The 12,080-nt window shown below is 39.0% G+C and overlaps 1 protein-coding gene across 1 annotated transcript; it reads left to right on the forward strand.

Moving 5' to 3' along the window:
- Positions 1–460: 460 nt before the first annotated feature.
- On the forward strand, positions 461–8,758 carry CLK1 (CDC like kinase 1). The gene is made up of 13 exons (XM_045559784.1): positions 461–633; positions 1,879–2,042; positions 2,644–2,869; positions 3,871–3,961; positions 4,358–4,424; positions 5,000–5,116; positions 5,205–5,371; positions 6,190–6,284; positions 6,362–6,491; positions 7,271–7,353; positions 7,801–7,880; positions 8,166–8,256; positions 8,385–8,758. Exons 2-13 carry the CDS (start codon positions 1,879–1,881, stop codon positions 8,526–8,528), a joined length of 1,455 nt encoding a protein of 484 aa, XP_045415740.1. The 5' UTR covers positions 461–633; the 3' UTR covers positions 8,529–8,758.
- The last annotated feature ends 3,322 nt before the right edge of the window (positions 8,759–12,080 follow it).

Genomic DNA, 12,080 nt, shown 5'->3' on the forward strand with positions numbered 1-12,080 from the left:
ATTTCTTCACTTTTCAAAATCTTGGGGATATCTTTCAAATCCAATTTCAGTGCATGTGAGCCCCAGCAACTAAAAGCTAGGGTTTTTTTCGTTTTTTGTTTTAATTTCCCCACTGGTTTGGTGATAAAAACTAGTTTTAAATAGGTCTCAGAACCTTAGCAAAAGCTGAAATCCAACCAGTTACTACTTTGGAGCTATTTGACGCTAGTGGTGTAGCATTTTTGAAACATTTTAATTATCGCAATCAGGGTACATGCTATTTTGTATTCTGCTCCCCTAACTCTTCTTTGTTTCTTCGTTCACAAATACAATTTTAAGAGAACGAGAAGGAGAGTCTTTTCCCCGGTCGGTGCCGTTCTTTCTCAGGATGCAAACTCAAACCAACATGGCCGCCGCGGCAGCTTTGCTTCGGCTCCCAACGCGGCGCCTGCGCACAGGGCGGTCACGCGCGCGCGCGCGCCCCGCCCCGCGGCGGAGACGCGCTTGCAGCGTCATCAGTGTTTTTGAGGCGAGTCTCGACGCTGCGGCTGTCAGCTCCATTTTGTGGCCGGTGCTTTTCGCAGCCTGGTGCGCGCTTTTTGTGTTTGCGTTGCAAGCTTTGTCTCCTTCGGCTTGGAGTCTTCCACCAGGACGGTAAGGTGCAGGAGGGAGCAGACTAGGTGTCAGGGCCCTTCCCGTGTGCCGTGCGGGCGCCTGGCGATGCCCCTTCCCTCTCTGTTTGGGGCCCGCAGTCTCCGCACGACGACCGCCTCCTTCCTATCTCTCCAGGGCTGCACAAAGGCGGCGCGCCCGTCCTCCGTGCTCGGCTGAGCGGGCTGCCGGCTTCTGCTTGCGGGGGACAGTCGTGGTGTTTGCTGACCGCGGCACCCTAGTCGGGTCCGCCTTCCGCAGAGGAAGCGTAGCGGCCTGAGAGGCGGCGGGGCGAGCCCGGGGCACCCGCGAGCGCCATGTTGTCGGCCGCGTAGCTGAGCTGCAAGATGGCGGCGGGGCGGAGGCCGGGCTGCGCGCTCGCCGGCGAGTCCAAGCCGCTGGTGGGGCTGGCGTGTGCTTGTCTTCTGGAATGTGCGTCAGGCACGCGGCTGCGGGGAAATGTGTCTGTGGCGAGGGGAGAAAAAGACAACACATTGAAGGAAATAAACTTAATGTCTGGTTGAGACTCAAAAAATTGATGTGAAAATCATGAGTGCTGTTAACAAAAACCAGATTTAGGAATCCAAGGAACCAGAAATATATTTGAAGGAGCGTTGTGAGAAATCAGGCGACCGGGCGTTTTCTGCACTGGCGTTTCAGCGCACTCCTTTCGGGATAACAGAGCGCTCGGATTCAGTTATATGCAGAGATGTAGCGGGGTCCGAGCTAACAAGTGAGAAAGGCGGTTGGTGAAAAGCCATTTCTTTGTGATGTAGGTTTTTGGTAGTTGGATACACCCCGTTTACAGATGTAGTCTAAGATGATTTCTGTGTATACTGTACTGCAAGCAGTTTAGTGAGGGTGAAGAACATTTATGATTGCGTTAGTGTTGGAGGCTAGTTTCTGATACACGTTTAAATGGGGAGAATGTATAGTAAGTACATTTGTGCGCAGGGGTAAGATTTTACCAAATGGGATTCCTTCCCCACCCTTTTTTTTCTTTTCTTAACAATCTTTCAGTAAATCTGGGCATGACATGGATAATGTACAATACCTATGACCAAGGTTCAAATTCCAATAGTTGGATTTATCAGTGATTCCAGATTGGGTGACAGTGATTTCTGAACTTTGACATAAAAGAGCAATTTAAAAGGTTACAAGTAGGGTGAATTTGTAAATAAGAGCTTTATTATTAAACGGCTGGGTGTGGGATACGATTTAACGGTGGAAAAACTGTTTTTTGTATAGATGAGACACTCAAAGAGAACTTACTGTCCTGACTGGGATGAAAAGGATTGGGATTGTGGAAAATGGAGGAGGAGCAGCAGCAGTCATAAAAGGAGGAAGAGATCACCTAGCAGTGCTCGGGAGAACAAGCGCTGCAAATACAATCACTCTAAAACATCTGATCGGTAAGGAGGATACTTAAAATGTCTCCATATAAAGATACATTTTCGCAATAGTATTACCTTTTTTTTTTTTGAGGCAGAGTCCTCCTCTGTCACCCTGGCTAGAGTGCCGTGGCGTCAGCCTAGCTCGCAGCAGCCTCAAACTCCTGGGCTTAAGCAATCCTAGTGCCTCAGCCTCCCGAGTAGCCGGGACTACAGGCATGTGCCACCATGGCCGGCTAATTTTTTCTATATATTTTTTAGTTGTCCAGCTAATTTGTTTCTGTTTTTTTAATAGAGACGGGGTCTCGCTCTTGCTCAGGCTGGTTTCCAGCTCCTGAGCTCAAATGATCCGCCTGCCTCGGCCTCCCAAGTGCTAGGATTACAGGCGTGAGCCACCACGCCCGGCCTCACAATAGTATTACTTAAAAAATGGCTGATTACCATTCGTTTCTGTTTCCAATGAGAGATTTTGATGGCTTGTAATGTTTGTAAAATTGCAAACATTGCAATGCGGGCACAAAAATCTTTTTTTAAAGAGTTCTGCCTTAAGAGATTTACTGAGGATTTGAGGATATTTAATATTAGCATAAAACACTGAAAATAGTTTTTTTTCCCCCTCTAGCCATTATTTGGAAAGGTCCATAAATGAGAAGGATTATCATAGCCGACGCTACATTGATGAATACAGAAATGACTACAGTCAAGGATGTGAACCTGGATATCGCCATAGAGACCATGAAAGCAGATATCAGAACCATAGTAGCAAGTCATCTGGTAGAAGCGGAAGAAGTAGTTATAAAAGCAAACACAGGATTCACCACAGTACTTCACATCATCGTTCACATGGGGTATGAGCTCTTTTAAAACATTTTGGAAATTTTATTTCCCATGTGGAACAGGAAAACTTGAATTTGTGTTTATTTGAGAAAGTGTTTAAGATGAAGTCATCTCAATTTTAACTTGCAGGGTTCTTCTTGTGTTTGTACATTGGATAGAAAATTCCTGAAATGAGTACACATTTCTGTAGTAACAGAAATAGCTGGCTTCTAATTGTCATTCCAGTGAAACAGTGGAGATAATTAATTTAGGTTAGTTCATAAAAATGATTGCCAGATATTCTGAAGGTTTTTATGGTACCTCAGGAAATCTGATTTGTTTTGATAAGTTGAATCCTTATCCCAAAAATAGAAAACGCATTTTGTATGATTAAGGATTAGGTATGCCTCTTTGTTCTAACAAAGAATGTTCTCTTATCTTTTTTTCACTAAACAAGCCACAACAGATTTGAACTTTATGGGTTATGTATCGATTTGGAGATCAGCTCAGATAACATTTAAAATGCTGTAGTGTTATTCTTGTATGCCAAATTTTTTCCCCCAAAATTAGGATTTTAATTTTATTTACTGTTTTAATATTTGTTTTCTTAGATTACTTAGGAAATCTTAATTTGGCCACAGTCTACTTTGACAAGTAAATATTACATCCTACAATTTTGCAACATTAAATTAGGACACTAGAAACTTAAAATTATGTTTCGATGAGTGCTACAACTAAGCATTTTTTTTTTTTTAAGAAAAACAATTGTATTATGTTTTGTTGCCTTGCCACTTTGAGTATCTTATCTGAAAATCTGTTCCTTGCCATGTTTTTCTCCTGTTAACATAAACTATGTGCCCTGTGAATTTCTGGGGACTGAATTTGAAATTGCTCCTGCCAACCGTTTGTGGCCTGGCGTGTATCTGAATGCCTGAATATCTCCCCGCTGAATGAATTTCGTATTCTGCCCTGAATTCACTCGGGTATATTGATTGGCTGGATGATCTTGGTGCCGCCCACTTGACGTTTCCAGAAGAGTCACCGAAGGAAAAGAACCAGGAGTGTAGAGGATGATGAGGAGGGTCACCTGATCTGTCAGAGTGGAGACGTACTAAGTGCAAGATGTATAGAATATTTTTCAACACTTATTAACTTTTCAGATAACATAATCTATATATAGATAAGATTTCAGGGATTTGGAAGTCTTTTTTTCTTTCTCTGTTGTTTTGTTTTGTTTTTCCATTTCTTTTGGTGGGGGGGATTGTTTTTGCTTTCTTTAGAAATTTAATGTTTGTTATACAGAACTTCCAGAACAGTAAATCAAGTTAATGAAATTAGCCTAAAAATGAAATTAGAACTAAAAATAGTTATATGTTTTTTGATGGTGTTGACCAATAAAATAAATATCTAGTAATAAGGAAATTTGTAGCATCAACTAGAATAATCTGCATTGATAGCATTTATTATAAGTAAATTGTTTCCACTTCTTGGTATGACTGAGATTTGATTCTTTCTTTTAGATGAAATTGTTGATACTTTAGGTGAAGGAGCTTTTGGAAAAGTCGTGGAATGCGTCGATCATAAAGCGTAAGTTTCCCATGCTGGGATTACACTTGGGTGAGGCTGACAGTATAGATGATTAATATAGCTTTAGAAAGTGGTTTGACCGTAAAGATACGTCTTTATACCCTTTTAGTTTGGGTCTTTTGACTTGGATGTAAGATACTCCCAGTTAAAGATATTTATTGCCCTTTGTATTGTTTAAGCAGTAGCTATTAATCCTACATGCAGCTTCTAATTCCAGTTTTAGGCTGAGAACATACTTTGTCAATTTGAAAAGTATTCTTTTATTGTTCTACTGGCCAAATTTTTTTCCTTCTAGATCAGTGGTTTTCAGCATTCATTTTATATTAGGTGCCTTTGAAATTTTGTTCACCTCATACATTTTCAGGGTAGTAGTTACCTAGCAACCTATATTTTTAGAAAGTACCATAATTCATCCTGATAACACAGCCAGGGATGGTAACTTTTCTAGATTGGTGTCACAAGTTTAATTATTTCTGTCCATCAAACTGCTGATTAAAATTTCTTAGGAGAGTATAAAAATTTTTCCCCTTTTCTGTTCCCATGTTTTATCATTTTTTTTGAACTTATTCTAACAGGGGAGGTAGACATGTAGCAGTAAAAATAGTTAAAAATGTGGATAGATACTGTGAAGCTGCTCGCTCAGAAATACAAGTTCTGGAACACATAAATACAACGGACCCCAGCAGTACTTTGTAAGTATCAAATTAGAATGTGGAAGATGGCCTCAGGTAGATTTGACTTGGGAGAAACTGTACTTAGTTATTTTTCTTGTGTTTATAGCCGCTGTGTCCAGATGTTGGAGTGGTTTGAGCATCATGGTCATATTTGCATTGTGTTTGAACTACTGGGACTTAGTACTTACGACTTCATTAAGGAAAATGGGTTTCTACCATTTCGACTAGATCATATCAGGAAGATGGCATATCAGATATGCAAGTCTGTGAATTGTAAGTTCTTGGCATATGTTGCAGAAACTTCAGTTTGAGACTAAGTGCCAGACTGATTTGGATCTTTAAAAAATAGGACCTAACATAGGACTTGGAAGACTGGTTTAAGAGTAGGTATGAATTAGGGGATTGCGGGTATATTGGTCAGAGGATAGTAAATTTCAGTTAGGAATAAGTTCAAGATACCTATTGCAAATCATGGGGTGACTGTCGTTAATAACAATGATACTCTATGCTTGAAAATTGGTAAGAGTAGATTTAAGTGTTCTCGCCACCAAAAAAAAGTATGTGTATGTGAGGTAATGCATGTTAATTAGCTTGATTTAGCCATTCTGCAACGAGACATTTGTGAAAACATGTACACCATAAATATATACAATTTTTATTTGTCAGTTAAGAGTAGGTATCAAAAATTTAGTAACAAGCTGTTGTTTAGCAATATGTGCTTCACTTAGTAAATAAGATATTATATCTATCATAACATGCTGTTGGGATGAAGACTGAATAAACCTTTCTGATTTCTAAAAATGTTAACCTAGAACCTTGGGAAAAAATTAAGGTGTGGCAAATCTTAGCTTCATGAGAAGAAAGAAGGGTTTTTTTGGCTTTTGTTGTTTCTTGCAGTTAGCTGTCAGTGGACTTTTTAAGTAGGGGGTAGCACGGTAGTAGGTTTTGGTCCCCAGTCATTTTCGAACAGACTAAAATGTTGTTTACCACCTCTTTGGGCATATAGGAAAGGTATCACGTGGTTTGGGGGTTTGGTTTGGTTTTGTTTATTGATTTTCAGATTGCTGCAATTTTTTCTGTTTCATTCTCAGTTTTGCACAGTAATAAATTGACTCACACAGACTTAAAGCCTGAAAACATCCTATTTGTGCAGTCTGACTACACAGAGGCATATAATCCCAAAATGGTAAGTCTTCTATATGTTACCTTCATAGTTTCAAATGAATATTTTATGATTTCTTAACCGTTTCTTACGATTTTCAGAAGCGTGATGAACGTACCTTAATAAATCCAGATATTAAAGTTGTAGACTTTGGAAGTGCAACATACGATGATGAACATCACAGTACATTGGTATCTACGAGACATTACAGAGCACCTGAAGTTATTTTAGGTTAGTGTTTATTAATTGTGCTTTGAGGACCTGTATATTTTCTTATTGGCTGACTTAAAATTTATTTATAGTTTAAGGTCTTATTTGTAGTATTTTTTCCATCTTTTTATCGTTAAGGGATTAGTATCAATGAAACACATGATGGATTTTAAGCTCTTGATTGTTCCAGCTAATCAGCTCTGGGACTTTGAGCTGGAGGCTTAACCTTTCTGGAATTCTTGGTGCATTTGTAATATGTGATAGAGTTTTAGAATATAATTATTTGACTGGGTGTGGTGGCTCACACCTGTAATGCTAGCACTCTGCGAGGGTGAGGCAGGAGGATCGCTTGAGCCCAGGAGTTGGAGGCTGCAGTGAGCTATGATGATGCCGCTGCACCCTACTCAGAGTAAGATCCTGTCTCCAAAAAAAATAAAGTAATTATTTAATGCCCATTATATTTCAGACACTTCATGGCTGCTCAGTCTTTGCATGGTGCGGGTAGCTTTCATTTTACAGGTTAGGACATTGAGGCTCAGAAAAAATTTTTTTTTTTCTAAATCACTAGTTGCAGAGTTGGGACTGGTTGGCTCCCAAAGTCAAGCCAGAGTTGAGACTTCAAACCTGATGTATCCAAAGCCGTCTTACATACAGCACCATTATATTGCATTTAACCTTGGATTAAGTGATTCCTTTAGGATCTTTCCACCTCAAACATCACATGTTCTAAAGAAAGTGTTTTTATTATAATGTCTTTAAGCAATAGTATTTTTTTCCTAACATTTTGCTTTGCTTTGCAGCCTTAGGGTGGTCCCAGCCATGTGATGTCTGGAGTATAGGATGCATTCTTATTGAATACTATCTTGGGTTTACAGTATTTCCAGTAAGTGACAAAGATCTGTTTCAGTGGCTTTGCACGAGAAAGACACTTGTTTATGTGAATAATGAATACTTTAATTCAAAGTATACATACACATTTAACATAGCATTTTTTCCCTCATAGGCTGGTAATTGTAGACAAGAAAGAAAAATATAACTATAATGTATGTTTCCTTTATAATTAATCTGTTTTATTTAAAACTTTTTTAAGTATATTGTAAGCACTTAACCCTCTCCATTTAGGGAAATCATTGGCAAGCTTGTTCTGTAGGCCTGAATAGTTGTTGCTGTCCGCTGTAACTTGCTAAAAAGTGTGCCTTTTTGTTAGTCACCTTGCTTGTGACTTTTAATCATCTGTAGACTATAAAATTAGCCACTGTGTTAAATAAGAATGAAGGACAATGTGTAAGCAGAGATAGTTAAGGTTTTTTAAATTATTATTTTATTTTAGACCCATGATAGTAAGGAGCACTTAGCAATGATGGAAAGGATTCTTGGACCTCTACCAAAACATATGATACAGAAAACCAGGTATGTTTTATTTAAGAGTCAGTGCTATCCTTAGTACTTGGTCATGTGTTCTGATCAGAACTTTGTAGAACAAGTGAAGTCAGACTAATGCTTTTTCAGTTAAATAGCAGATTAATTGGTGGGAAGGCCATAGCTCAATTTCTATTCTTCATTACCTTTTAAATCTCTAGAAAAGCATTAATCTTTGATCTATAAAAGCGTAGTGATTGATGCAATCATTCACCTTTGCTTGATGTTTTAAATTTTACATGTTATAAACATAAGTGGATATTGACTTATTTTTAGGAAACGTAAATATTTCCATCATGATCGATTAGACTGGGATGAGCACAGTTCTGCTGGCAGATACGTTTCAAGGCGCTGTAAACCTCTGAAGGTAGGTCTGGGCTATATATAGCTAACGATCAAAACCTTGAGTTTCTCTTCTCTTCTTACAGTTGTGAAATAAAATACAGTAAATGATACTAGAAAAGGCTATTGAATGTATTTGTATTTTTCTTTCAGGAATTTATGCTTTCTCAGGATGCTGAACATGAACTTCTCTTTGACCTCATTCAGAAGATGTTGGAGTATGATCCTGCCAAAAGAATTACTCTGAGAGAAGCCTTAAAGCATCCTTTCTTTGACCCACTGAAAAAAATTCTATAGATCTATAATTGTGTACAGCTCTTAAAGAGATCTTACAGACTGTATCAGTCTAATTTTTAAATATTAAGTTATTTTGTACAGCTTTGTAAATTTCTTACATTTTTGTATCATTGCCATGTTTATTTTGTTTGGATAATTTGAATTAGGTACATAGCTGAGTAAAGTAATGAACTTTTTTCAGTAGTTAAAAATGATTTATTCAGAATAAACTTTGTGCTTAATGAAATTTATATGAATCTGTACATTTGGTTTTTAGCACCATTTTCTTCCCATGTCTGTCACTATAAAGAACGGACATAGATTTGTTTATTTGGTGGTTTCCTAAGTCTTTGAAAATACTTAGCTTTATTTCCATTTTAAGGATTGTCAAAATCGAGACTTAAGCCTGCCTTCTCTAGTTTAATGAAATGAAACCAAATTAGAGAACACCACTAGAGATTAGCCAAGAAGAGTTTGTTATTCCCTTTATTCCTGCTCAAGTTTAGTACTGCTATTTGCTGGTCTCCACTTGGGTAGGATTATGCAAATGATTAGGTCCTGTGCTCATTCAGACAGAGCTTCCAGAAGCATTTGCAGCCAAGTCTGAATTATCGAGTGTAGTAAGGCAGATTTTTGTTGGTGTTTTTATCTGTGCTTGATCCATTTGGGATCCTGGGGCTTACATCTATCCACATCCATTTTCTGATTTGGGTTTTTGGTGTCCCACCCACCCCCCAACTTTAAAAATGCAATTAAGTCTGAGAGATTTTAAGCAGGTTTGTAGACCATATTACAGATTCTTCCTAGAGATCCTAAGATGAGGATCCTAATTGCTAAGCCAGAGTGGCTAGATTCAAATCCTAGCCCATATTAGCAGCATGACCTTTGAAACATCGTTTAGGTTTCTGTGCTTGTCTGTATCATCTATAAAAGTAAGAAAGATTATAGTATTTGCCTCAGGCTTATGAGTATAAATTAGTAATATTTGAAAAGCATAGTTGAAACAGTGACCTGTATTCTAAAGCTATTCTGGGAGAAAGGCACTCATGTCCTGACTCTGGTACTTCGCATAATGTTCCTTTGGTGTCCCATGCAATCATTTTTTCTCTTTCTCTGTGTTACCCAGGCTGGGCTCTAAAGCTCCTGGGTTCCAACGATTCTCTTGCTTCAGCCTTCCAAATAGCTGCAACTACTGGCCCAATGCACACCCTGTCTTTTAATTTTCCCACTCAAAAAAGTTAATACATCAGGGTTTCCTGTGCAGAATATTTTTCTGGAATTTTTTTTTTTAGGAGTAAGCCCTATGTTAGTGAGATTTCTAGTCCATACGTGTAAAATAACTTGCTCTAAGCTGCCTTAAATTCCTTGCTGAAGATCTGGGAATCAAAAGTACATTGGGTTGAACTCAATCCTCTGCTGAAATGAAAAAGGAATAGAAAAAAAAGGAAAAAAGTACATTGGGGCTGGTTGTGGTGGCTTGAACCTGTAATCCCAGCACTTTGGGAGAATGAGGTGGGAGGATTGCTTGAGGCCAGGAGTTCAAGACCAGCCTAAGCAAAATAGCAAGCCTGTCTATACAAAAACAGGAAAAAAAATTAGTCGGGCATGGTGATGCCTGTCTGTATTTCTAGCTACTCAGGAGGCTGAGACAGGAGGATCGCTTGAGCCCAGGAGTTTTGAGGTTACAGTGAGCTATGATGATGCCACTGCGCTGTAGCTGGTACAACAGAGCAAGACCCTGTCTCAAAAACTGCATTGGTTGCATGTTTGAAAGTAAAATGTATTAGATTGGATTAGTTAAGGGCCTATGTTATTTTCTTAGATTTATAAGTGAGGCAGTTAAGACTTTGGGGCTTGTCATTCCTCAGGAATGGTGTCCAGAACAAATTGTGCTGGCATCCCCTTTGTCAAAGTCACATGACTGGGCTCAGAGTCAGTATGGGAGGGAACTGCAAGGTTGCATGGCAAAAGGGGTGGCGCATTTGGGCCATCAATACAATTAGTCACCCACCTTATCTACCCCTAATCTATTAACACAGCAGCCAGGGTGAGTTTGTTAAAATAATCACATCACTCTTAAAATCCAGTGGCTTCCATGTCAGTTTTGCCAAAGTCCTTACAGTTGCCTTTACAGGGCTTTACAGTTTCTGCTGTGCCACTCCACTTTTCTCACCACGTGGCCAGCTACTTTTCCCTCAGATGCAGTGGTATGGCCTCACTGGCCTCCATTCTCAAACCCACTAAGTACAGCCAGATGTGGCTGATGCCTGTAATCCCAGCACTTTGGGAGGCTGAGGCAGGAGGATGGCTTCAGGCCAGGAATTCAAGACCAGCTATGGCAATATAGTGGGACCATGTCTCTAAATTGCAACGACTTCCCTTGTCAACTCCATCTATATCCCTTCTGTGTCTTTCTATATCTTTCTTCATAGGAATTTTTACTATTTTAACATACTTTCCTTTTTAAATTTATTTTTACACCTCTAAAAGGTGAACTCCAAGACAACAGAGATGACACTTTGTTTACTGTGTATCCCAAGAGCCTGTAACTGCCCGGTAGACAGAAATCTCAGTAAATGTTTGTTGAATGAATGGATAGTGACCTTTTATTTTGAGCAGGGTTGTTAAAGGAGTGATCCATGTAGATAATCCAGAAAAGATTATGCAGAGAAAACAGTAACTGCAAAGCCTCTGAGGCAGATGCATCCTTACTATGTTCAAGGAACAGTAAGGAGACAAGTGTGGCTGAACCCAAGTGGATGTTGGAAAGAGCATTGGGATGATGTTAAAGGCATCCAGGGGCCAGATCATGTAGGGCTTTGTAGGTGATTGCATGAGATAGGCAGTCACTGCTCCACACAGTGGCAAGAATGGTTGCCAGCAGCCCTGGCTTATATGCTTCCACTAGAAGAACGAAAATTGCCTCCCTTTCACAAGTCACAGAAAAAGACTCTCAGAAAAGTGGTGATATTTTAGATTTGCTTCCCCAAAATCCAGGGGTTTGAGGGAGGTGGGTAGGAAATATGGACAAAATAAGACTGGCCATGAGATAATAATGGATGAAACTTGAGTTGATCAATCAGGGTTCATTGTATTTTTTTTCTTGTAGTTTTTTAATTTTCCATAAGAAAGTTAAAAATAAATTTTAAAAAATCTTTCTCCATCCAGACATTATCTTCATGGGGGGAAAAAAATCTTTCTCTGAAGTTGGTTAAAGAAATAAAAAGAAAGAAACATACAAAAAAAAATTTTTTGAAAGGCTTTCCATGTAACTGGATTGTATTTGCCAGAGCGTTTATATATTCATTATAAATTGATTGGCATTCTGGTTGATACAGCCATACTGTGAACTTTGCTGCTCTTCTTGGTCTGCTGACTAGATTTCTGAACCTAAAAGAAGAGGAGTCGAACTTTCCATCAGGAGTTGGCACATTTTTTTGTAAAGGGACAGATAGTAAATATTGTTTTTGCAGGCCATACAGTCTTTTGTGAATGTTCTATTGTAGCAAGAAAACAGCCATAGATAATAGGTAAATGAATGGATTTCCCTGTATTCCAGTAAAACATTATTTA

This window comes from Lemur catta, chromosome 8 (assembly GCF_020740605.2).
Source record: "Lemur catta isolate mLemCat1 chromosome 8, mLemCat1.pri, whole genome shotgun sequence".
Taxonomy (NCBI): Eukaryota; Metazoa; Chordata; class Mammalia; order Primates; family Lemuridae; genus Lemur; species Lemur catta.